The sequence below is a fragment of the Anas platyrhynchos genome, chromosome 19 (assembly GCF_047663525.1).
Source record: "Anas platyrhynchos isolate ZD024472 breed Pekin duck chromosome 19, IASCAAS_PekinDuck_T2T, whole genome shotgun sequence".
In the NCBI taxonomy this organism is placed as follows: domain Eukaryota; kingdom Metazoa; phylum Chordata; class Aves; order Anseriformes; family Anatidae; genus Anas; species Anas platyrhynchos.
This window is the reverse complement of record NC_092605.1, coordinates 5,391,701-5,419,420: the sequence shown is the minus strand read 5'-3', so window position 1 is coordinate 5,419,420 and position 27,720 is coordinate 5,391,701. Positions and strand designations below refer to the sequence as shown.

General features: G+C 35.4%; 1 protein-coding gene and 1 long non-coding RNA gene across 8 annotated transcripts in view; one reads left to right on the top strand and one right to left on the bottom strand.

Annotated features, from left to right (window-relative positions):
* Window positions 1-27,720, bottom strand: part of STXBP4 (syntaxin binding protein 4) — a 73,201-nt gene that overhangs the window by 14,969 nt on the left and 30,512 nt on the right. For all 5 annotated transcript variants that reach the window (XM_038165262.2, XM_038165263.2, XM_038165264.2 and 2 more), the window contains 5 exons: window positions 25,904-26,080; window positions 23,561-23,677; window positions 22,637-22,686; window positions 21,348-21,475; window positions 2,803-2,860 (listed from right to left, as the gene is read on the bottom strand). In XM_038165262.2, coding sequence (XP_038021190.1) covers window positions 2,803-2,860; window positions 21,348-21,475; window positions 22,637-22,686; window positions 23,561-23,677; window positions 25,904-26,080 — 530 coding nt within the window. The remainder of the gene's footprint in view (window positions 1-2,802; window positions 2,861-21,347; window positions 21,476-22,636; window positions 22,687-23,560; window positions 23,678-25,903; window positions 26,081-27,720) is intronic.
* Window positions 1-27,720, top strand: part of LOC110352057 (uncharacterized) — a 61,898-nt gene that overhangs the window by 32,321 nt on the left and 1,857 nt on the right. For 2 of the 3 annotated variants that reach the window (XR_011804113.1, XR_011804111.1), the window contains 3 exons: window positions 3,235-3,435; window positions 4,206-4,344; window positions 24,179-24,327. This is a non-coding gene — a long non-coding RNA (uncharacterized lncRNA). The remainder of the gene's footprint in view (window positions 1-3,234; window positions 3,436-4,205; window positions 4,345-24,178; window positions 24,328-27,720) is intronic. The other variant, XR_011804112.1, reaches the window with a different exon arrangement.

The following is a 27,720-nucleotide window of genomic DNA, read 5'->3' as shown; positions in this document are numbered from 1 at the left end:
GCTATCATATATGGTGTGTTTGGAAACCTCTGCAAAAAAAAAATCTCGTCTGCTTTAATACAACTAGCTCGAGGCACCATGGGGTGAATTGAGGACAACAGAACAGTGTGCTTGAAAAAAGAAAAAAAAAATGTCCCTGCTTTTCTTGGCTAACTAATACATAAACTTCAACATGACTTGTGCAAGAGTTTGGGATAAAAGTAATTGTATCTCAGTGCAAAGATTTGCTGCCCTTCCTGTCTTTTAAAAAGTGAGTCCACCTGCAAAATAGCGTCTTCATCATAACTTTAAGAATTAAAGAATATGTAAATTTCAGCAGCCAGAATATCTAACTATTAATTAAACAATGATTCATGAGATATATGGAATGGAGATGATTTTTTTTTTCAGCAATTGTTTCAATCTGTTGGAGGAATAATAAAGAAAACTATTATATGAATTAGTTACCAGTATACTGGGGGGAGGGGGGAAGGGCACACTGTGCTATTCATTTCCAGAAGCTTCTGGAAGATACAGTGAGCTACTTTTTTTCATGCACTTCTTCTTCCAGAACCTGGGAACACAATGGAAAAGAACCTTCCCTAACATATACCACAAATCCCTATAGCTTTTATCAAGTAGGTCTTTCCAAAGAAGCTTCCAATTCTCTACCTGTAAGACATTAGCAGGATATAAACCATAATTTTGAGTTGGTAAATAATGAATTTCCACAGCTTTTTTTAAATTATTCTAGTCTTTTAGAAATCATTACAGAAATCTTATACTTAAGGAAAGCAAAAAAGCAAAAAATAAGGTTTCAATCTTAGTGCTTTTCTTTCACATGATCGCCTCTTCTGATGATTACTAATTTAAAGCTTTCGTAGATGTTTTCTTTATGCTTTAGATACTCTGTTATTGTAGCATCAATATCACCTTTCCTCTAATCTCTGAAGAGTTTGAAAATTTGTTTGCAATAGCTTCCAAAAAAATGCAGGTGTCTCTCGATACAGACATATTTTTCTGTATTTTTTTCTTTTGGGGGAAAGGAGGAGGAGGTAACAACCGCTCACTATTACAATTACTACATTATTAGTTAGCTTAATCTTTGGCACCCTCTTTAAAATGTATAAAGCAAAGCCTACGGAAACTGCAACTGTAGGTATAATTTATAACTTTCATAGGGTAGAAATCAAGAACAAAAACAGTATATATGCAGAATACAAAAGACAACTTTTGCAAGAGGTACAGCTTCAGTGGCATTATCAATGGAATAAAAGTTGCTTAACCTGCAGCCAATGACAACGTGAAATGTCAATCTGTGATACCAAGTTTGTAAACTGCTGTTTAGTATTTTAAGTGTAAAGTCTAGATTATGAGGATTTTTCTTCTAAATGGTATAGCACTTGGAAATCTCTTGATTCTTTTATAATTTTAACTAAATGATTTCAGTCCTGTTCATTCATCATCTAGCAGCAACAGAACTTATGAAGCAAGAACTTATGAAGCAGGATATGTCATCAAGAAAAAAACATCAATGGCTAGAGATAGTTCAGAGACAAGGCAGAACTAACTGTTAAAGGAGTTCCCGTCAAGACACCCATTCAGGACAGGAGATAAAATGAAAATTACTAACGTTCTAGTTATAATGCACTATGAGGTGTGCTGGCAGAATCAGAGGAGCAGACACAAAAAGCCAGGTACTAGTTCAGCTGATGAATTTGGTAAGACTCTTGGACTTTGTGCTCCTTAAAGCCACAATGGAACTGAAACCCATGGATTAAATGAGACTTGTTATTTTCTCAAAATATGTCTCTGTCCTGGTTTCAGTTAGAACAGCGTTAATTTTCTTCCTAGTAGCTGGTAGAATGCTATGTTTTGGGTTAGGATGAGAAGAGTGCTGATAACACCCCGATGTTTAAATTGCTGCAGAGCAGTGCTTATACTAAGCCAAGGACGTCTCAGCTTCTTGCTCTGTCCTGCCAACGGGCAGGCTGGGGGTGCAGCAAGAGCTGGGAGGGGACAGACCCAGGACAGGTGACCCAAACTAGCCAAAGGGGTATTCCATACCATCTGACGTCATGCTAAACAATATATAGGGGTGGCTAGCCGGGGGGAGGGGGCCAGACTGCTCGGGGTTAGGCTGGGCATCGGTCTGCGAGTGGTGAGCAATTGCATTGTGCATCGCTTGTTTGTACACATTATTAGTAGTAGTACTATTATCATCATTGTACTATTATTATTATTGTTATTATTATTTTCCTGTCTTATTAAACTGTCTTTATTTCAACTCATGGGCTTCACTTTCCACTTCTCTCCCCCGTCCCAGTGAGGGAGGGGGGAGGGTGAGTGAACGGCTCTGTGGTGTTTAGCTGCCGGCCGGGTTAAACCACGACAGTCTCTTAGAATTCTTCCATCTCCCCCAAATTAAGAACATTTAAGAATGCATATATATACTTGTAAAGCTTTTAGGGAATGAGATTTTTTTCCATATCTCCTAGGTCCATTAGAGGGTCAGACTCAACAAGGGAAGTTCTCAGTATTGTGGACTGGGGGTTTCAAAGACATCTGAAGAATTGAGTCACACAGTTCTCACTGAATTTCAGTTGTATTTCTGACTAAGCCCTCTAGGACCCTCTGGACAGTGCAGTACTAAACCACAGGAAAGAACAAGTGATGTTGGTAATAAAGACGGACAGAAAACACGTGAACATTTTCGTTAGCTTGCCTTTTTTTTTTCTCCCTGTTAATTCTAAGTTTAAAAATGCATTTAGTTTGATGGGCTTTTATTTCAGCTCTGACCCATTTTCCCTCAGAAATACTCACTTGATGAAGTATTTGATTCCATCTGCTGTATAAGCTTCTTCCCATCCATATGGTAGACCTAGGACAAAATAAAGAAATAAGATGTCTCAAAGTTTAGGTGACACAAGGTTTTGAAGTGGTGTAAGTTCAAGCCATCTCACAGAATGATTACAAAAGAATTCTCACTCTTTTTGTAGTAGGAAATAATATAAACAATGCAATTTAATACATATTTGCTGAGCTACAAAGCTATATGCAATTCAACGATACTTCTGCTATTTCTTTTCCAGAAGCTGACAGTTTGGTCAAATTGCAGTGCAGTTAACTCTATTGAACTTTTTATTGTAATTCACACCCATTAAATAAATAAATAAATAAAAAGGCAAAACAAAAGAAAATAAAAACCAACCATGCCTGCGGTCTACTGAGATCTGTTTTAATTTGTTTTTACAGCTATTACATACAGATGCCAATGACTATATGAGGCAGGAGTCTGGGCTGAATCAAATCCTCTGCTGTCTGGTTTATCACCACCTCCTGTGTTTATACAAAACTCTGGAAATTTAGACGAACTCCGAGATGCTTAGAGAGTCAGAGAAAATACATATAGATATACATGTGTGTACTTTCCTATGTCTACAGATTTTGAAAAAGGTGAATTTTCTAAGTGCATTGCTTACTTTTGTGATTTACACTAACAATTCTTGGAACTAAAATATTTAGCACAGCACCATTTAGCAAAAATTAAAAATTAATTTTGAAGGGATGGTGTTTTTACATGTATTAAGAAACTGCTGCCCTTTTCCCTTTTTTAATTATCAAGCATACTAACCTTGAAAATGCAGTCCTGAATTTTGTTCTTAGTTTAGATGTCCCTTCCATGAGAAAAGTGAGTAATACTCTTAATAGGGCATTATATTATATCACAAAAAAAAAAAAAAAAAAAAAAAAAAACTTTACTTTTTTATTACTACTTGTTCAAAATCAACTGTAGAACTTAAAAAGTGCTGGAAAAAAGAACCATAAGTCAGTGTGTAAAAGTGCTCCTGATGTATGCTTTTGTGACACTATACTGTAATGTAGATAAGGAAAAGTGCAAGGTCTTTTTTTTGTAGATTAGAAATATCTATGAAATTAAAAAATGCATGGAAATAGTTCTGCAAGTACTTTAGCTTAAAAGTCGTCTGGAAATGTTAGTGTTTCAGGAGTTAAACAGTTTTTGTTCAAGCCACAGTCTATCTCAAATACCAGCTCATTAGAACCATCTGTGAGCCTGCTTTAGATTTAAAATTTGTATTTGGAGATCGTGCTGGACTGCATGCACCATAGGATGTTTGAAAACTTCATACTGAGGCATGCTCTAAGTGAGCATTTTTTTTTTTTAATTCTTTCTTAAAAGGCTTATTTTCTTCTTATTTTCTCAGATTGTCACACCTTTGTCTCTAGTGTGGTCCTTCTCAAAAATCTGGAAAGGGATGACTTCAGTTCTCAAAGACAAACAAAGTTCATTACAACTACTGAATCATTACTGGCACAACGAAGAAGATACAAACCACCTAAGAGGTAATTATAGCTGTAGGTAGGCACCAAGCAAACAATAATAAGCATGTCTACCAAAACTCCAGAATTCAGAAAGGTAACTTGAGAATTGGTACTTGTAGAACAGCGCCATCACTGTTTTGTACAGCTTGAAAAGCAAAAAGCACACTGATTAACTTTCTCCCTGTCACTTTTACCCCATATTACTTGGTAATCTCAGTTTTTTCCCCATTTTCAGTTTGGCATAAATCTATACAATCTGCTCCTTAAAAGATGCCACCTAGTGCTTTTGAGAGAGAATAATCCACAGCCACTTCCCTTTAAATACATGGTAGTTGCTGTGTAATGGTTTTCAGGCTCTAACTTCTATGAAGGAAGGTAGGAAAAGGGTGTTCGAAGTGATAAATACATTAGACTTGATCACTTGTTCATCCTTTCTATTTAGTCAACGTGAATATTTTCTAATGATCTGAATGGGAGCAGGATTCATCCTTCAATTGCTTCCATTTTCCCTGGCCTTTCCTCATTCCTGCATGAAACATGAATATCCAAAATAAATGACTACACACTTGCTCAGTTATGAATAAAACCTCAGCAGCTGCTCTGTGCTCACCCAGATCCCGTACATCACCTGTTTCATTCAACAGTGATAATTACACTTTTTTCACTAGTAATTTGACTGAACTTATTTCCTTTTTTTTTTTCTCTTCTAAATGAAGAATGGAAAGTAGGTAGCAATGATAACCAATGCTCTGTATTCTTTTCTTAACCATGAAAAACTACACTTCTCATACATACTGAATAAATCTGTCAGCTGCAAATAATGCTCTGGAGATATCCCCACAGCTTTATTTGTCTTGCTGACTTTACATGCATTAGGTTTTATGTCCAACTCAGTCTCCATATGCTTCAAAGCTCCACCTACACGTGTTTTTTAATGCCTTTATTTTCAACATTTTCACTCTTTCACTACTAGTCTCACTTCTGTTCCCTTCATGCCCTTCCTTCACTGTTAGATTTGTACTTGTATTTCTTGGTATTTCCCATGGTAGCCAGGAGGCTCTCATGTTTTACACTGTATTTCCCCAGACATCATCTCCACTTACTTCAAGCTCACTTTCTCCATGAATCATTCATAAGCTGATCTACTTCCTAGTGCCATATTTTTTCACCCCCCCCCAGGGTCAGAGTTGTTATCTTTCCTAGGACTTGCTTTGAAACATTGCTAAGTTCTCACCTGGAGTAAATGGGAGGTAAAGAAGCTCAAACAGAAATGTAGTCTGAAACATACAGGATTTAGCCTATATAAACTGTGGCAATCTTTAGGTTTCCTACATATTTATCATTTCTTCTGTGAATTTCTACATTCTTTGATGAAACTTCATAAATAATATATCTTGGCTGCAGTTGTCTGCATACATAATCTTTTAAAAAAAGTCAGATTTACTGTATTTAAAAGTAGTTTCCTTACAGCAGAAAATACAAGGCTTTTCGCTATTCAAATATTTGTGATTATTTATCTTTTGCAAGGTAAGGTGAAAATAATAATGCAAAAGTAATTATGCATGCAAACCAAATGGAATACAGTCCAAAGCACCCTTTGCCGAAATAGAACAAATAGTCTTCCAGGGGACCACGTCAGCCAAAACACATTGTAACCTACCATTATTTTGTTCAGAGTATATGCATCTAATTAGGGTTAATGCAAAGAAGAAGTATATAATTTTTTTGTGAAAAAGAAGAACAACAAATCACTTGCTGTTGTATGTGTGCCTGTGTGCCAGCACTGCTGCAGCTGGCACCAGTGCGGAATGGCGGTATCCCTGGTGACTGCTTTCCTTCTCAGCTGCAAGACGCCTGCTGCGATACCCACAGTTGTAAGGTTAGCACTGCGTAAGGGGCAGAGAGTGAAACCCTAGGGACAGCAAATTTTTCCTGATACTTCATAAGGTGTGGATCTCGGTGACCTTTATCACTTCCCTGGGTCAAAAGGACAAAGAAAATGCATCAGCACTGATAGTTGGTTGGTTGCAGTAACAGAAAGACAAACACCAGGCCAAATTATAAACTCGTATAGAGTGACAGAAGTGGAAGATCCTGCCCATTATTTCTAAGACAGAATGCATATACCCTCCCCTGTGCTTCAGTCCAGCTCTCCTGGAATAAAAGTTGCACACAGCATCATCAATCAAGGTACATCACTAAAGGAACACGGGGAAAAGCACAGAAATTAGGGAAGAACCTCATTTTATTGGGCAGTTTTCAAACCTGTGAGTAGTGCATAATGTTATTCTTTTTCTTCAATAAGCTAGTTAAGAAATACTATTATATATGTAGAAAAAGAAATATGGACATCAGCAGATGAGACCGATAAAAGCAGATACCACAGCACAAACACTCAGGTGAAAAAAGCGACAGTTATTTCCCTAACAGCTAAATGCTGCTGTGTTTTATTTTTCTTATTTCTGACAAAATTACTCAAAGAAATGAGAGATTCAGAGACTCTAGTAGGAGTTGATCAAAAATTTACTGTTCACTAGGATTCTATCTAGATTTGGTCAAAGTGGGACTATTCCGATGATTAAAAAAACAAGTTATATCTTTTGTCAGGGCTAAACAATCTCATGGCTGGAGCATTAAACCACCTCATCTGGAATTAATGAGGCATCAAGCTTAAAGGATGCAACATCTATCTGGAAGTCAAAAACCACATGGTGCATTTATTCAGTTTCACAATGAACACATTTTTTGACCACCAACAAATAAGAATGTCACTGTTTACGTATCATTTTGCCTAGCTTGGTTTCTGCAATTACACATACATTTTTAAGTAACAGGGCATGATCTACCTCAGAACTAGTGATTTATTTATGTTAAATATTACAATTCTGCAAAATTATGAAGTTTTTGAAGAAATAGTAATTATTTGTTAAAAGTATTTCTGATAGAAAAAGATTCACTAAAGGATGTTATAAACACTTTTCTCCATCTTTTGGTAAATGAGGTTTAGAACTCTGATCTCTTTTCAGCATCTGCCAGTTCAGTCAGATGTGCCTATCAGCACTCAAACCTTCCTTCTGCGGCTTCAATCATAATGCAAAATTCATTAGTGAAGCTCTCCAGGGCCTTTGTCTCTGCTCTCTGAGCTATCTAGGCGATGCAAGGAAAAAGATGGGAAAAGATGGAAAAAAGATGGAAAGCGAAAGATTCAACTTGTTGGTTATCTGATGCCTGGTCCTGGACTCCTGAGTATTACTGGAACATGGGAACATCCCAGATATGAGACTAGAGACCTCTTATGATGCAAGACTGGCAGAGGAACTCCTGAGTGAGTTACGCAATTTGGCACAGCTAAAACAAAAATTTGTGGAGGAATATCCATCTTGCTTGTCAACTGTGTTCAGTGGAGTTCAGGCATAAAATGACTCTTTTTTGAGGCTGCCAATAATATATAATTTATTTTAGTATTTATTTGCAAATTAACTGTAAAAAATCAGGTTCAGAAAAACAGCTTTCAGAAGAGAGTATGGACTTCTGGCTTTGTTTGTGTGCCACTTTATTTTTTAGACCATTTCAAGTGCTCTTCCCACAAACAAATGCGTTTCATTTTATGAATAATACTCTGCTAAGGGGACATTCCATTCCTTTCTTTCACATATCAAATTCCGTTCTAAAGACACTGTTCCTTTTTCTTTTGTTGATTTAATAAAACAAAGACGGAGTAAGTAGTTTTCAAGTGGAGACATCTGGGAAATACTAGTAATTGAAATTTATGCTAATTTAGAGTATGGTTGGCAGATTGACTTGTCTCCATTCAGTAGTGTTCCTAGAAACCACACTTCAGAAAAATATTTTCCTTACTTTGGCTATCCAGGGCATGGTGAAAGATGACCTTGTCTTTTCCCATTTCCTATTAATCATAAGATATTGACCCAGTATGTCGGCAAACACATTCATCTCTTAGTGAGACAAATACACCACATTAAGTGACTGTTAAGTATGAGAGTTGAAAAAAAAATTAATTGCTTCTCATGGTGAAAGCTTAGAAAGATCCTATTTTTATCAGAACATTGGCTTATATGACCAACTTTAAGATCTTTATGGTAATTTTGAAATTACAAACTGTTTTGATATAGATAATCAGGAACAGCATGGAAACAATGGAACTTTTAAGACAGCCAGTCAAATGACGTATTTATGGAAATAAGACTGACCTCTGTTCAGTACATGGGATCAGACATTATTATAGACATACTTTTTTCCTAGCTGAGAAATAAGGAAATACAAATTTAGAACAAACTGCCTAGCATGCACACTGAAGTTCTTCAGAAAGGACTGAGAGCTATAGTAATCCAAGCAATGTGGTTGCTGCTATGTGTCTTCAAGATGAAGTAAGAATTATCTTCCTGAGACATTACTTTAAAAACGTATCTTTTCAGAAGCTGAATGCTGGAAATACTACTTAAAACAAAAATACATATTTTTCAACTAACTACTAATATTCTCCTTTCAAATAAAGCTTCAGGTTCTGTAAGATCTAAGCTATTTACACTGTTATTAAAATGAGCAGTGAACAGGCTAGCTGAGGCTCATCTTTATCCATGCAGGAGGTCAGCAGTGAAAGCACAAGATAAGCACACCACACTTAACAAGGGCAATAAAATGCTTTCTTCTGCCTTGCTGATGGCAAGCAAATGTATACAACCAATTATACAGAAACAACAGAAGTCAATGGAGCTTGCAGTACTATAGCATTACTATAAAACATTCTGACTGCCTTTCAAGGGGAGCAGAAAGAGTGCAGCAAATTAAGCTCTGAGCCTGTCCGTTTCACCAAATGGAAGCTGTTCTTCCAAGGTGCACTGGAGAAGATAAATATTTTTGGGAGAACAAGGAAGGTAAATAAGCCACTAGCAACTGAATAAAAACAAACACCAACCAACCCAAATAACCAAACAAAAACAAACACTGACCTTTGGATAAATCCTCATTTTAGCCCTGAGGAAAAACAGATGATTCATGGCATCAGCTAGTCACTGGCCAGAATCTATGCATCTACACCAACTACTGATGTGCAACTGGGAATGTCTCTAAGCATGCATACACCCAAGAGAGACTGCACTCCTTGAAATTCTGACATAAAGGGAACTCACAACAGCACTGATTATTATTTTGGTAATGTAATAATTGCCTTTCAGAAAAAAAAAAACAAACAAACAAAAAAGGAATTATTTAACAACTTACATTTAAAAATATAATATTAAAAACATTATTTCAATCTGCTTATAATACAACTAATATGTACCCCATCGGGCCTCCAGTGCCTTTTCACATTCCACATATTGGATAGTCAGGAGTTCAACAATCAGTTGTGAGGAGGCCAAGATATAATTAAGCAGTACTTAATTCAACATATATCTATTTGGGTCATGAATATAAAATGTCTGTGTAATCGTAAGGTCAATAAAGCATAAGCCCTCAGAGGTGAGGGATAATGAAACCAGGGAGGAGTTTGAGACTAGCTCACTCTGACCAAACGCTGAATTTTGCATAACCTATCTAGCTGATATTATCTGCTTTTAAAAATGTTTTTCACCTACATAGATTCTTACTAAGATGCTACTGGCTGTCCAGTGACCGTACTGTAAAAATGCAGTGACCACCCTTTTTTGTTCATTGCAACTGAAGCATCTGAGTATAAGGCGGAGGCAATACAGAAAATCAGAAAACTGCAGAATGCAGAAGTCTCCCACTTTAACAGAGAAGGTTGTGAAGAAAAAAAAATCGTAGCAGTGCTCCTTATCCTCCAGTGGCTCCCATCTGCTTTACTTTGCCAACTTAAAGATGTTTTATTTTGCTTTTAATGTTAAAAACTACAATAACAGAGTCTCAATTAATGACATGGTAATAGAAATACAATACTCTAGGATCATATAGCTAATAGTGTTCCCCAGTAAGGTCTTAAAAATGGTAAGCATCTTTCCCATGACATTTTTGTCAGTCTTATGCACTAATAGAGCAGCATTTAAAAAAAAAAATCCTTTTTATCAGTTAATTGCAGAGTCTTTTCTATAGTCTGCATGTATGTTTCTACACTGTTAACGTGACAGCGTCTGTGATTGATGAAGAACACACTACTATTTTCATCACTGATTGAACTACTGAACTATTAAGTTAATTTGAAATTCATTTGAAATTCACTTTGTTTACACCTATGACTCTCTTTAAACTGCTGAAGAGGAGGCAGGAAACACAATATGCACTATAAAATAAGATAAATGGTCTGTAACTGAGGAAATCTACACAAAGGCTGTGTATATATACTAGATTTTAATACTGGTTCCTAAGTTCCTCCACAGGCTAAAAACGTTAAATTCATAGAAGTAAACAGCTCCCTTGAGAACACTCTTGTTCTGAATTGGTACTAGCCACTTCCAGCTAATTAAACTAATCTGGAACAGCACATTCTTCATTCAGCAATACAAGCCTCTGCACACAGGGCATTCACCACCAGGACTAAGTAGGAACAGCCTGGAATACTTCACTGCATGGACCAACTGTAAACCATTTTTTTTCCCCAGCTTCCCTTCTCTCAGTTACTCTTTCTGTTCTGGAATTCATCTGTCTCCTCCTTTCCTTACTGGATCATCTTCTCTTGTCAGCATCTATTGTGCTACCCACCCACTTCCATCACTGTCATCTCACAGGGCTCACTGACGCATATGATTGTTAAATATAAGTTTAATTAGAAAGCATTCATTGGTAACAAATTAAAATGACTATCTAAAATTAGAAATGAGCAGAAATTGTCTGAGATTTAAAAAGCAATACTATTACATGATATACCTTTACTGCTAAGCAGTATCTTACTTTTATGCACTGATGATGAAATTAAGCTGCGCAGGGGGCTGGCACAAACCACCTACAATTTAAGAGACACACAACTACTTTCTGCTGAGCTCATTTCACAGTAAGTATAGACCAAAGCAATAATCAAATACTTTTTTGTTTTGAATTGTGAAAATATATTAACAAAACAGTATATTGCAAGAATTGTGAAAATATATTAACAGAAGACATCCTTTTGGACTGTTACAAAAGCTGCTGTAAGTACACCTAAGTGAAAGAAGGGTTTAATTTAGAGACAAGCATGACTTCAGAACCAGCATATTAAAAAAAAAATGTCAAACTTTCTGAGAGCCTAGAATAGGTACCTTCCTTTTCTTTTTTTCTTTTTTTTTTTCTTAATAATTTTGAAGAAAAACAAATCCCATGTGCTGAAATTAGCATACTTTATTTTATCCTAACTGTAAAGACTTCAAATATAATAGTCGTACCAATCACTAATGCAAGGCAAAATCACCTTCCATAGCTTCCACTTAATGTTCTATACACTTCATGAGATAAGGTGATAGATCTAGTATGAGACTTAAGCACATTTTGTACCTCATTTAGGTCTCCTTCATAAGCATCAAGCAATTATGTTTTGCTCTTGCAAATTCTCCTTAAAATATACTTTTGAAATCTTCCTATGCCACTCTTGGCAATCAACTTTCTCTGTACTTCTTTCCATTTAAATTATCACACTTGTACACCATATATGTCTAAGTAACTCTGCTAGCCCTCAGCTTCTCACTCCTACCTACTGAAAAAGAAGTGAAGAAATGTGACAACTGAAGGAACTGACAGAAAAGCATGCCATCCCTCTTATAGAAGATGAGCACTGATAGTTTTCACATTCATTGACATTCTAAGCAAGGGGCTGACCCCCTCCTTCACCAGCTTTAATCCAGCTCTCTCAGGATGCTCATAGCTGTAAAACCACGGAAAATTAACTCACCATTAACTGCACAAAAGTACAACTCCTTTGGCTGAGCTTCATGCTATAATGGTTGCTTTATTTTTTGGTAACTGAACTAATGAGACAGTCACTCCCTGACTGGTGTGCAGACACATATACCCACAGACAAGCATCTGCCACCCACCTCTCCTGATAACCAGCAAACTGTGTCTGAACTGTGCTTGCAAATCATAAAAAGAGGGATGGTAGCCTTGAGTTTGAGATATTGATCTGGGATTGAGAACCTCAGGGTTCAATTCCAGTGACTAGTGAGCAATTTGCATCTCCACACTACAAAATTCAGTATTTCTTTTTTCTTTTTTTTTTTTTCCTCTTTTGTCAAAGACAGTATACTATAATTATATTAATATAACAAAATTCTAAGCGTTATGTCATCTGAAATTCATATAGGGGGAATTTGGGAAGTACTTACCATCCTGTAAAATTGTTGATTCTAGAGAGTTTTGACTTCAGTCTCCATAGCTACCAAGAGCAAGTACAACTTGTATGGGAAGAGGCACAAAGTCAATTAATTTTTTCATAGCAGGGTCACAGTATGAACTGAACATGTCCATAGATTTTAAAGGTCTGTTCTTTAATGAAGTCTTCTATCAGAGATGCTGGAAATTAACCTAACAAGACTCTCCTAATCTTGTTAGCTCATCTGCATTTTAAGGTATAATAATATCACTTACTTGTTTTTCATTATTAAAATGTTTTGATTTGAAAGTCAGTACAGACAGTACCTATTCAAAAGCTGACTCATCTTTTCTCATTAAAGGTAAGTGAATGGAGAGGGAATAAATTGCTTTTCTAGCAGCAACAACAGAGTTCTAAAATCTAGGTCACATAAAAGAACTTTCTTAAACACAGGCTTTAGACATTGAGCTGACTTTTTTGTTGCTGTGAAATGTTGAGAATAACACACGTGTTCAATCATTTAGATACGATCAGGCTATAAAATTATTCTGACCTTATACATGTCACCTACTACTGAGTGACAGGTAACTAAAGAATGGGTTCTAATTTCTAGATCCTGTAACAATACCACAAGTAAGGCCAGTTAGGTGAAAACACTGTTATTCCTCACATTCACCAAAACGTGATTTTAGTCCGTGTCAGGAGAGTTCAGGGCTGAAACCCATTTGTGAACAGACATTTCTTTGAAATGTCATTGCAAAACAGGATTAGAATTTTGTAAGACCTTAACTAACTGGATCAGATGTTTGAAATAAATAGGGTGTAATTCAATAAGGACAAAAGCAAAGTACTACTCTAGGTACAAATAATCAACTGCACAAAAGCAAGTGGGGTATATCTAACTAGCCTTTGGTTCAGGAGAAAAGGCTCTGGAGGGGTAGGAAAGCACCGACCTCATATGAATCAGTAAAAGGAAACTACCAGGGAAAAAGAAAATCATTTTGGGACATGAGAGCTTGTGTGCTATATATTAAAACAAACCAACCTACTAGTCCATTTCATCTCCCATCGGAAGGTCTCAGCTACAGAGCATAATGCAACATGCACGAATTGGAGAGAATCCAGAGAAGTACAAGGGTCATAAAATGGGCGGAAGACAAAGTCTGTAAGGAGCTAGTATTACTGGCTTATTTTGGGGAACAGAAAACTGAATGGAGACACAGTGTGTTCTTCAAACATGTTAAAAGCTGCCACAAAGAGGAAAGTAGGATGTTTTCGAAAACCACTGCAATGAAAGAAAGTGGTAATAGACTTAAACTGCAATGAGGAGGATTTAGGCCAAAGGTTTCTAATGGCAAAGACAATTAAGCATGGGAACAGTTTGCCTAGAAAAGCTGTGGAATACGTTAGACAAATACCTGGCTGGATCCACGCAGATGTAACTCATTTTGCTGGAGGCAGACAGATAGATGCACTACCTACCTAACTGCTGGAGACTCTTTCAAGTCGTATGTTTTTGGATTCCTTGGAGGCAAAGTACTATCTGAGTACTAATTCTGTAAACTTGTGTGTGATTTACATTACATGTAGACATTTCTTCTGCTTCCCATTCGCAAGGCATTTATATCTCGTATTCACAGAAGTAATACATTTAAATCTGATCATGTACCAAACTACTCTTCACTTGTCTCCTTCCAAGTATTTATTGTAAAATCAAACCAATCCTGGCCAAAAAAGCAGACTTTTTTGTTCCTTTTTTAAGGCTTGCCAGATAGCACCTGAACTAACACGCCATCAATCACACTAAAAACCAAACCAAAACCACAAAAGGTAAAACTGTGAAAGTTTTTTGCCGTTTGCCACCTTTCCAAAACTATTAAAACACTGATTTGGCTTCACTGGCCTTACTTATTTACTTTTACAGACATGGCAATGAAGTTAAAAATGGAGTGTACCATTTAAAACTTTATATTCATGTACACTAATTTTACTTTCATTTATATTGGAAATATTTTAAATATTGTACATGACTACATTTCTGAAGTGGAACACTTCTCTACTGTTGTAATGAAACATTTTCATATTCCTGAAGAGGTTTTTCTTTTTGGAATTACACTTCTACAAACACTGGCAAAATTACAAATCTTCATTCTTGTTTATCATGCAGACAAAACTGCAAGTTTAAACAATTTGCAGAAAATTCAATGTCTTGCTGTACGAAGTTATGTAGAATAAGCTTTTAAAATCTAGACTCTGTCCTTGTAAAATTACATTAAATATGTTTTTTTTTGTTTGTTTGTTTTGTTGTTATTTGGACTGTTATACAACTTAGAATTTTAATTTTTCTGAAGTTGTTCACGTTTGGGTTTCTTCTATCTGATTTTCAGGATACCTGAGGAGTTGTTGATAAACTTTTTTTTTCCCCGAAACATTCCAATTTTCAGAATGAGGCAAAAATTCAATGATGTTGTCAATGTTGCATCTCATATATATTTGATTTTATGTACTGGAACAATTAAAATTAAATCAAGGTTATTCTCAATTTACATCACTGAAGATGTAAATAGAAAATTAGAAAAATTTACTTTAATCCCCAAACTATATTTCCTCGTTGCACTAGCAGTGAATCCAGATCAGTAAATAAACATGAGTCCTCCTCAATTGAACCACAAGTAGTATTAAAATTTCTCACTATCTTAAGTTTAATATTTGGACAAACTATCAGTTTGCACAGCACCCACAGTTTCCGCATAGTGTCACTTACCCACAGTGTGTGGTTGGTAGCAGGGACCTACAAGCCAGGGCACATGATGAACTGCAAGACAGCTGCTCCTAGTTCCTATAAAGTTTTCCACTGAGCAGAGCTGGAAACCACTAAACCAGTGCCCCACAGAGACTGAATAAAACAATGCATTCAGCGACAGCATGAAGCTTCTGTCTTGCTCTGTCTTGTCTGGTCCTATATATTGTCACTACACGATGATATTGAGCAAACTATTGAGAAAAGAACTAAATTCCAAATTCAAGATAAACTGGGAGATGTTTCTGCTACATACGGAAGAGGTTTTATGAACCTTCAGAACCCAGTGAAGACCAGGAGGACATGCTATAGGCACACTTACTCCTGCTCTCGAAGGAAAACCGGATTTGAAGAAAATCGTTCTTGAGAAGATGACAACATTTGGTATAACACTGTCATGCTATTTGAGAAATACAGCACTGGTAGTCTGTGGCAAAAGAGAGCAATTCCCATGAGGTCAAAATTAAGCATGATTCTGCAGGTGGATGGATACTGATGATGTGGACATATTCTAAAATTACCACTGTGATTCTCGGATTTATCGGCTGCTGCTGCTGTTGTTATTTAATTGCCAACTCAGAAAAGATTCAGCAACAAAAGAAGTCATCTAGTAACTTAAAGTTATTGTTGTCTATAAAAATGAAATTACCCTCACATGCAATATTTTTGTTTCGGGGAACAACTCTCCAACCTTAAGGGACTAGTAAAACTGAAATTTTCTACTGGATAAAAGAATTGATAAATTCCTTTATGGTAAAAATCACCTCTTCTGATTTTCAAAAGTTTCAAAGAAATAACACATTTTCATTTCACTAAAATAGTATTTCCTAGTAGAAATATTGTGCCAGAAAATATTTAATTAACAAATATAACATCTGTATCTTTAATGTATACAGCATTGATTTTAAGATTTATTTCATTTACTAGTCAAAAGCTATTAAAAATGGGAGCTGTACAGATACTTTAAGGATGTACATTGAAGTTTAATAGCTCTCTACTATTTCTGATTTCAGTAATTCACTGAAATATTTATGGCCTTGCCAGAACAATGAATACACAGAGTTATGTCTTTAGTTATATGCTTCCTCTCAGTCAGGATGAAAAGGTACATTTCTAGTTTATTATCTGGAAGTATATTATAGGTATGCTATCCTCCCAATGCAGAACTGTCCCCAGAAAAAAACGATCCTGCAGGAAATAATTTTCTCTCCCTGATACTGAAAAGATAAAAAGACAAGCAGTATGAGTTTCAGCAAATGTCAGCAATCAGATAATATTCCTGGGGTCAATGGAGGACTAGTATTTTGATATTTGGTCTCTACAAATGCATCTTTAATATGACTAGCCCAACTAATAAAAGTGAAGTTAGCCCGTGTATGCCTATCCATGTTACAGATGGATTTGGATGCACAAACTAAAAAGGCAGGGGGAACATGCAGTGCTTACACATCAACGTTTTCATAACTTTCCTGATGAACTACAGCCAAAAAGTTGTACAAAATTATAGCATTGCTGTATCCCTAATTTTAAGAACAAAACAGTAATAACATATATGGCATTAATTCTATTACAATAAACATATCAAGGCTGCAGTCTATAAATAAAAAGAATATGAATAGTTAGCACTATTAACTCTCCTCAAAATAGTAAAATTGTTATACCAGAGGACATGCTACTCTGCCTTATATTATAACTTTCTGCTATCATAATCTTGTCAATGGAATGCAAAAATAAATAACAGATTGTTGAATATGGGATTAAGGTGGCAACTTCCCATAATATAGTTGAAAAAAATAAACCAAATAGATGGATAGACTCCGTATTTCAGCTGTTAATGCTTGTGATGTAAGACTTCGTCTGTGGTCCAAAAGGTAAAAGCAACTTAACTATCAAGAGAATAAGCACTAATAGGCACTGATCACCAGCACTTTCAATTGCCTTCTTTTTACAGCCAGTCAGGATACATGGAAAATGAAGGCACAGCCCAGGCAACTAAACTTCTGCCTGTGGGATCTTACTAAGTATAGGCTATGGCATCTAATGAGATCCATATCAAGAAGGTAAACAGGACTTTTGGACAATATGTTAATTTGGAGCTCGCTGTAGTGAACTTCAGCATGATTGCCGTGTGTCAGACTTCAGGCTGACAACAGATTAAAGGAAAATGAGGTGAAAAAATAGTTCAAGATCCATTACTTGAGCTCCTGCTGATCAGAGTAGCAGGCTTCCTAGCACTTAATAGATACTGATGACTGGGATTATATCAACAAGAGCAAGATTGTATTTTTGGATAGAAATTTCAGAAGCAAAGCGAGGAAATTAGCAGTCAAAATACTTGAAAGCTATATTATGCTACTGCACATTTCAAAATGCCTATTGCCTGCTATTTTAAGAAGAGAAGTGTGTTTCAGGGTTAATCAGATTTTTGCCATTACCAGGACCAAGTATATTTCTTTTTTAATTTTGTAATAGAAAAAGAAGAAAATGCTTTCTCAGTTCTTTTTAGCATGATCTTCACCATATGGACTACTAAGTGCAGCCAGCAATGACTTTTAAATGCTACAGTTCTTCACTGAGGCATTATTATCTTTTGTAAGATGAAAGTAATTTTCTTTATGTCTTCAGGAGATGCTAGTATTCTGCAAAGGAGAAAGGCCTCCCAAGACTTAGCATCTAAAAATAGCTAGCAGTTTTTCAAGATGAAGAAGAACGAATCTTTCAAGGGATGAGCTTGATTATTCTGTTTATTACTTTGATTTGCATTTCTGGATCTTGAGGATCCTATAGTAGTAATCACTGTAAAACAAGCTTGTTTGTTTGTTATAAACGTTTTTGTTTTTAAACAGATTCCTCACTTAAAGAATTGTCAAACTGATGTCACACAGCTGTCATTCAACCTACACAGCTGAAAACTGATCTGCAGCATTATTACAGACAAAGCAATATGTACTCAGAGATTTTCAAGAACACACTGAGGTTTTTTAAACCTCTTCCCTCAGGGAAAATGTGATGTTATTACATGGGAAGAGGACAGTTAGTGTGGCTAACTCATACATATGCCAATTTGTCCTGGATGTAGAGGATGATTTTTAACATGAAAGTCAGTTTTGGTTTGGAGGAATGCTCCACAATCTTGTCTTTACACCTAGATGTGTTTCACATGTATTGCAAATAAATTGAAAAACTATTTTTGTTAGGGCTCTTTTACTTCTCCTTGTTCAAAATGAAACAAATACAGAAATAGAAGATTAATATGAAACAAATACAGAAAGAGAAGATCCATTCAGAAGATAAAATGTATCACGATAATTGCCCAACAATACATTTTTATCCACTTAGCAGTCTCAAAAATATTCACTCCAATTCTCTCATTCCTAGAATTCATTAACAAATTGTCATGCTGAAGACTCCTTTCTGGAAATAATGGCATAGCCTTCAGTCTTCAAAGTAGTGCCTATTATACTCTTTTCTTTAATGTATGATATTTATGAAGTGTTACATATATGAAAGCCCCCTTTTATGACAGCCCATCTGCAAGAAAACAGAAGATCACATGGGGAATGTATTGTGTGAATCTGGCACGGAGGACTGCAGACAGAATGCTATTAAACAGTTACTCTGCTTTAACTATTTTTCTTCCTTTTTTTTTTTTTTTTGAGAGAGAGAGAGCTTTAAAGCTTTAATCTTACACACAAGCTCGTCAGAGAACAAGTCTATCTGTAATACTCTCCAAATCAGAATGAACTCAGAAGGATGACGTTCAATCTTTAAATCCTTCTCTGCAGAGCTATTTTTAACCCGCAGGTTCATAAAACAGATCTTTGCTATGGCTCTAGAGCTTTCTAACATGTATCCTACCTATTATTTTTGACACAACCACATGTTAGAACTCAACTGCATTTAGGACTAAAAGTTTTCCTTGCATGATTTCCTGTGTAGTGTGATAGAAACAACTTAATGTGACAGAATACTTCCATTGTCACTGGTGGAAAACAAATTCCCCACTATCCTGGCCACTGTTTTTCTTTTCACCTCCTCCAGCCATTCTAATTCTAATGTTTTGGATAATTCGTCTTTATCTACTTAATTTGCTTCGTTCTCCTTTATACATGATGCATAGATATGTGATGCAAGTAAGATATTTTTCATACTTTGAAATGTTTCCTCGACAAATATACTTTTTCAGCCCCCTTCTAAATTAATTTCCAACAATGTATAAAGAATATTAAAATATTTGATACAATGGTTATTGTCACCATAATTCTCCAGCTCTCCAAAAACTTCTGTGATGTGTTGGACCACTTCTGTTTTATTTTTGCAAAGCAATCCATCTAATCTGGATTAGCACTGACACGTCAGCCCATCTAGAGGTAAATGCAATCAAAGTATGCAACCATGGGAATCCTTTAATAAGCCACCGTTGCTTCTTAGATTTCCAACTGCATACAGTTTATTACAGTAACTGGTCATGAACTAGCATAATTTTGACCAATGGGAACAGAATTCTGTTAATGATCTAACTGAGGGAATACACTTATCTCCAATAGAAACTGCAGGCTACATTTACTCCCTAAAGCAATAAAATCTTCATTAAGACTCCAGTTGATAAATGTTCTCATAAATTCAACAGAATAATATTTTGTAAACATTCTTTTACGAAAATAGAACATCATAGTCAGGAAATTCTGCTGGTTTTACATGATTCTGGAGATTTTCATATTCCTCATCTTGACATTAAATTTCTGCTTTAATTTTTCCAGGAAAAAGTATTCTAGAATAAATTTATATTCTAATTATAGTTTGATAAAGGTGCATATTCAGCTGACACTGAATCTGCATTGTCCTTTGGTGCTATGAATGATTTATTCTACCAGTTCACACTCAATCTTAAACAAAAACATCTATGTACTCTGCTGCTGAATTGATACCAGATTTAAAAGCCCTGGAGGATTTGTTTACTTAAAGACATTTCCTAACTTCACAATTCCACATTTAAAAATTCTTAACAATAATGCTCAGATTTTCTAAAGATTTGGAGAAATCTACTCATTCTGATGCATTCTTTGCATCTCAGAAGAGGGTTTATGTGGTTTAAGATACTGAGATCTTAAAGCTAATATTCCAAAACACTGTCAGCTCAGACTGCATTCACTATATGATTTTTGTTCAAAGCCCACAAATGTCAACAGAAATATCCCACCAATGAATTTCAGATTGTGTCTCTTGAGACAATGAAACTCAGGCCTCTAGAATCCCATGTGATGCTTATTTTTGACTACTTCCTACAGCAAGACGATCTTAAACCACATAAAGTCGTTGGTATATGTTTTTGGAAGAGTGATGAATTCTATTGAACAGAATTAAAATAATTGTTTAATATTTTTCCATTTCTTCTTTTCACAAGCTATTTTTTAGATAAAATCTTGTTGATAAATGTAAAAGTAAAAAGACGGTGCATAAGGCAAAGGAAACTGAAGAACAAAAATAAAAAGAGAAACTGGATCCAGTGAGGGATCACTATACCTCCAAGAGGTCTGCTGTGTGGTGGCAAATCACTGACATCTCTATTACCAGCCACCGGCTTTAGTGCACTCTATTACAAGTCATTAATTTCAGCTGGCATAATGCTCATCACTTGCCAAGATGACCCTTTCAGAATGAAGTGAAATATTTTGTATCTTTCTGAATTATTAGGTATTTTCAGAAATGTCTACCTACTTCCTTTTTTAAGCTTCAGAATAAGTAATTTCTTGATTTATTAAACAGGTATTCTTATTAAAAAAAAAAAAGAGTAATACTTCTTGCCTTGGCTTAGTATAAATGGATGAAACTTTCAACTGAAAACTAACAAAAAAAACACCAGTAGTTTCAACTGGCAGCCAAGATGCTAAAGCTACAACATTTGATGAAAGGAAGGAAGTATTTATGTGTGTATATACAAACACAGACACACACACACTCACTCACAGTCTACTTCCAAAATGGCACGGACAGACTTGGCAAGGTCTCTGGCTTCTGCTGCAAGAGCTGTGGTGACAGTTGGTCCAATCCTTCCCAACCGAAGTGCTTTAGAAGATAAGGTTATTCTTCTGTCACTAATAGGAAAAAAAAAGTGTTTGTTTGTAAGACTAGAAATATAAAGATTTATTTTTAATAAAGTAAAGCTGTGTTTCTAGATAGGTGTTATTCTCATTCTATGAACCAAAAGATTAACACCACCAAACATAAATTTGTTTCAGAAGTAGTTCTGTCTACATAGCAAATGTATTAGGAAAGTTGGATAGTTCAGTTAGAACAACATAGTTCGTGCCCCAAAAAGTAATGTCAAAACCTCAGTAGATGTCAGAAAAGTAAATTCCTTAAAATTAATTTTCATATTAACATTTAAGAAGGGACACTGTTTGGGCACCTAATTCTTATCTTCTGTTCTTTTAGGGTGTCAGCTTGTGACCTTAGCTTTGAGTTTTATACTTCAATTTGTTTACTAAAATGAAGTCTACAACCTTTATAAAACATGCAACATCATTCTTGTGTAGTGCCAATGGGAATTGCATTTAATTGATCAGGAGTAGCATCTGAGAACACAGACAGCTACAGCAAATAGTTTACTTGATCCTGCAGATCTTATTGAAATAAAGTTCCAGCTAACTTCAGTTAAATAGACTTGAGAGCTTTACCAGAAAGGACAGCAGGATAGAGTCAAAACAACTTTAGTGTGCTATGTTTGCATAACAGTATCTGGGATATATAGGCACAATCAGGCTGATATTCAAAAGGGCCAAAGTCTTGTTGAATGCTCCTAGCTGTACCTTTATAAACAAGAAAAGTAATGAAACTTAAATGGAAATACATGCCATCAATTTATTAATATGCAATTGAATTACTGATGATGCAAATTCACTTGGGCAAAGGTTAAAAAAATAAATAAATAAAAAATTAAGAAATGTTAGGGTTGCTTACAATTTTAAGTAAATCTTAGCACAAGATAATTATTTTATTGCAACATGCAGACGGCCATAACTATGCGATTACTAACTCTTTTAATTTAATACTCTGTTTTTTAATGAAGCAGCATCCTGAAAGCTTAGTTTTTTATTCTTTCCCACAATTATAATTGCATTCAGTACCATACTTCAGAAAACTATATGAAAAAATAGCTACAAAACAGTATTTGGAGACTTTGAAACAATCGTAGAGGTTTTCATTATTACATGAATAACTGCCATTTCATCACAAAAGAGCTCAGTTCTGCCTACCTTAGAACTGTTGAGGGAGTAGAGTTATCTGAAAGGATTTCATGCACAACCTGTTGGCCATAGTCAAGAAGTTAACACTTTATAAATCAACACATTCAAGAACTTGACACTTTATAATTAGATGCTCTATTTGGGGACATGGGATTTGATTTGTATCTCAAGAGACTGCAGTCTAGTCTTTCCCATCCAGATGTTTAAAACTATTTCCTATTCAGTTTGACCCAACAATAACAACCCTTTCATCTTGAAAAATATAAATGTGCCGGTCATATTAAGTTATAGTTATTCGCATTATTAAAATAATGAATGAAATTGATTCTAATTATCTTCTCATCTTACATTGTGATAGGATACGTTAAGTGACAGTACATGTTGGAACAGGTTGCCCACAGTGGTTGAGGAGTCTATATTTTTGAAGATATTTAGAACCCAAGAGGCCAATGTCCAATGCTTTGAGGAGAGGGAGATGGACTAGATGGCCTCCATAGGTTCCTCTCAGTCTCAACTATTCTGTAAGTCAATTTAAAGGCAGAACTAAAAAACCAAATGAACAAAAGATAACCCCTTTGCATGAAATAAATACCATAATGTTACTTGTTTGTGTGATAGCATTTTAAAATATTATTAGATATTAATTTTCTGCTTTTTCCCCCTCTTGGGGAATTTCACAGAAGTTGATATGTTTGTGAAAAATTATGTTTAAAATATCTGTCCAGTTTCATTTGTTCTGTGTACAGCAAGATACAAAGACTAAGTAAATTCCTACACAGACCTATACACTTTTACATCATTTCTAGCAAGTTGCATCAAGCTGTGGAATGGTTTCAACTATAGGTTATAGTCAGCTTATTATGTTTATTCCTCAGAAACATCAGTACAACACTTTAAAAATAAAATGCTGCTAGAAATGATAGGCAAAGTTACCTCTATAAATTGTAGTAGTTTTTCAGTAGCCACCTCAAAGGTCTTCCTAGCCGATTCTGATTTCCGCAGCTGGCAGTCAAGTACTGTAACTCTCTTTCTCAAGTCTTGGATGTTATCCTGGAAAAGAGATTTGGTCCACACTCTTTTAAGGTTTTTATTTTAATCATTTCTTCCATGGCTCACAAAGGTACAAGGTGTGAATTAAAATGGATGTCTGAAAAATTTAACACATCATCTTTTCAACCTTTCTGAAAAACATAACTGCTCCTGAGGCAGGTTTGCCTGATCTACTAGTAAGGAACAACTACACATTTTGGATTATGATATCAAGGTCAATTGAAATTGGCATATAACAACAGTGACAGGTCTGAAACTTTAGATTGTTTGAACTGATTCATGAATGGATGAAAAATACTGAACTGATGCTGGCAGTACCTATCAGCAGGGTGGCATAAATAGCCAGCGTGTGAACGAGCTCAGTCCACTAGTTTGCATCTGTACATCCTTTGGCCAACAGAGTAATTACGGCATATCGTGAAGAAAATTACCCCCTAGGATTTCTCTACATGCACTTGTATAACCTATTGATCAGTGTTATGCATCCCTTTTCTACTTCAGCTACAGAGATTGTGAGCCCCAGCTACCAAGTCTGACTCATTAGCTCGAGTTCTGGAGGATCCAGGCTCTGCCCTGAGTCCCCGGTACTACTGTTCAAGTGTGAGGACCACGAGTGAAGTCTTCACATGTACACAGGCACATTTGTTTAGGTAAGATATTCACTGAACAGAAGATCTAGAACAAAATATGCTCCAAAACTAAGAACATATCACTATCATTAAAACAAATTTTCATAGCCTGTATGTAATCCTTTCTGATAGCCCACTACCTCCTACAGAAGTTGTTAAAAAAAAAAAAAAACACACTCCCCAAAGCCACTTTTTATTATCTTTACTTGAGACAAATGAATGCACCCATTTGTTTGTACATAATGTACAAAGCAGCAGAATCACCATCTCTTAGAATGCCAAAGAACCTCTCAATTGAAACATCTTTTTTTGTAATCTCACTGTCCACTGCTGGAGAAGTAGCTGGTCAGCCCTCCGAGACACAATACTTTTTAATATTAAAAAAAATATATATATATATAGAAAAATCAGCTACATAAAAATATATAAAGACTTTATATCAACTGTACTGTTACCTGATATAGCTACCTGATATAGCTACCTATAGTTACCTGATAGTGCTATTTTGAGTAAGAAACACACAGAACCAAATCTCACCTCAGATTTTCAAGTGTGCAATCAGAATTTCAGGAGTTCAAGCTAGCATCTTAGAAACAAATCTTTAATAGAGCAACCCACATGCTCTGAATTTCTTAGTATTTTTATATTTATTCAAGTCCTAGAAAACAAATAAAACTTAAAAAAAAAACCATAAAAGCTGGGGCATCTCACCCAGATGTTCAGAAAGAACAGCTTCTACGGTGTGATACATCTTATCATGCACACTCACAATTAGGTGAGAGGAATTACAGATCATTGCTATGCTTCTTTGTAAGCTTGTACACCATAGAGGTCTGTTTAACCGTTTTAATGTTGAACTAATTCTCATGCTGAAACAGGGACCATTTCAGTAGGTTTCCTTCACCATTAATTCCTGTGCACATCCATTTTTCATGAGAAAAGAAGGTAAACCCTCAAATCCCGACCTGTCTGCAGTTTTTCAAACTGTGTGTAGAAAATGGATCCTCAATTATGGGGAAAAATTAAAAAGTGCTTAAAATATTTTATTCCTTAACATGTTTTGAAACGACTTACTGAAAATGAAGTAGTTTTAAAATATGAAGCTCAACTGAAAAAAGAAATTTCTCTGGCAGAGTACTGTTAGTAGCTTTTAGGTGATTATCTTGATTAAATCAAAATTTACTTAAGAACAGTGGTGGACTTTATTATCACTATTATTTGTCTAACAGAAATATAAAAATATTAAGACCACTTGTACATATATACAAAAGCATACAAATATACGTATAGCCTTTACAGAGGATATATCTGCAGTCCGGAAACTACTCCCTGCTTTAATGCTTGAGATGTTCCGTATTGACCTATGACCCACATACGCTTCTAGCTCCTGTTTTTGCAGCCCCAAGATATCTGGATAAAGGAAGACTCATACGCTTCACATTACCCCCTTCGCTCCGCATCATTCCAGTTATTGAATAATACAAGACAAACAGTGACCTACTTTAGGAAAGCAGATGAAAAGAAAATGAAAACAAGATACATGACAACAGCAAGGAAACCATGGTAACTACGACAGGAGACTGGCTGCTTTGCTTACTTTATTTTGGCCAGAATGATCAGTGAGCTGAGCCTTCAGCTCTACGATTTCAGCTTCTAACAGGCGAATTACTTCTTCATAGTCCATCTCCATACCACGAGCCTGTCTTTGTGCAGCTTCAGCAAGATGAATCCTACTTCTCAAGGCTCTTGTCTCCTCTACAGCTGCCTTGGCTTCCTATAGATTACAGAATTTAATTGAAAAGTTAAAACTCCTGTTAACAACAAAGGTTTAAAAAAAAAGTGCAGATTTAGCTTAAAAGTACTGGAGTTGGCAGTAGGGCTACCTATTAGGATTCGTGGTTAGCCAATTCATTTCCTGATTTTTCAATGAACGATGCACAAAGAAAAAACAGGTTTTTACAGAGTGAGATATTCCTGAGAAGTACATCATTACTTCTATGACTACTGAAAATCTAATTGAATTAAAAGTTTTATATAAATGTATCTGATGCTATTAATTCGCCCCTTAATTTCTGTACAAGATAAACTACTTTTAATTAAATGTTATTTGATATTTTACTATTATCGCCTGAATTCACACCCAGTTCAGAGTTTCCACATCATATAGATGGACTTATAATGCAAGTATTCAGTCTAAACTTTTCTTAAAACTAGTGCTGTTTTTAATTTTTCTGCCCAGTTCCTGCTCTTATATTGTATTCTATGTTATCACAGAAGAGTGTTATTTAAAATTTATACATAAATAAAGGAAAACTAGAAAAAAGAAGCTGTTAACTTTTAATTCAGCTGAAGTAAACGATAAACGCTGTAAAATCCAATTCAGAGAAGGATATTGCTCACTTCATTTTACTACTTAATATTAATTCAAATTAACTTTGGTTTGTAAATTCAAAAAAGTCAAACAAAAGGTTGGGACAACAGCTTAGTTTACACTATAAAAGACTGAACTGCTCAACATACAGGCTCAGTGGCACCAAAAGCAGTAAACCATCTTTCCCCTTATCTTTTTATTAATCTGGAGAAAATACTTTATATGATTTTCCTGAACCTTTAAAGTTATAACCTTTAAATTGAAAAATTCACAGAACTAGAAATTCTTTGCACAAATTCCTCAGCTAAGGATATTGAAGTAAATAAGCTATTCCTAGTTTATCTGTTATATCTTATTATTATAGCTATATCCTGGTTTGGAATGGGACTAGAGGGGAAACAGGACAAACAGACACTGAGAATCCATAACCAGTAGGAAGTAGCCTGGACTTGAAGCCACTTTTCCAGAGAAATCTAAATGACCACAACTTCAATTTTCTGTGGAAGAAATGTGATATAATATTTAACAGGTGTTATAATATAAATGTCTCGAGGGGTCAGTTAAACTTACAAATGAAGATTTAATTCAATTATTTCCTAACTCAGAAGCATTTCTTCTTTGCAATCAATATTCTTTAAGCCAGATTTTCCTACGCTTTGTCTTAATGTTTTTCCTGTAAAATGACCACCAGTTCTACCAGTCTCGGTTTCAGATGATTTTTAACCTGTAAACAGTTAGTCTTTATAAACAATATATATTTGTTTCATGCCATAAGTAAACTAATCTGAATGACATATATAGGACATCATCTACCTCACGTTTACAATGGTTTAGCAACATAATACCAATTTGGATAATTGCCAGGGACATTCTGGTCTCTTAGAAAATAAAGCATTAAAAGAAGTAATCATACATGTAGCAAACAGCAACACCATTAGTGAATACAGATGACACTGGGTTTATATAATATAGAGCTTTCTATTTTAAGTGATAAAAGATACATTTAAGTAACCTTTACTTTGACAGCAAGTACACTTTTTTTT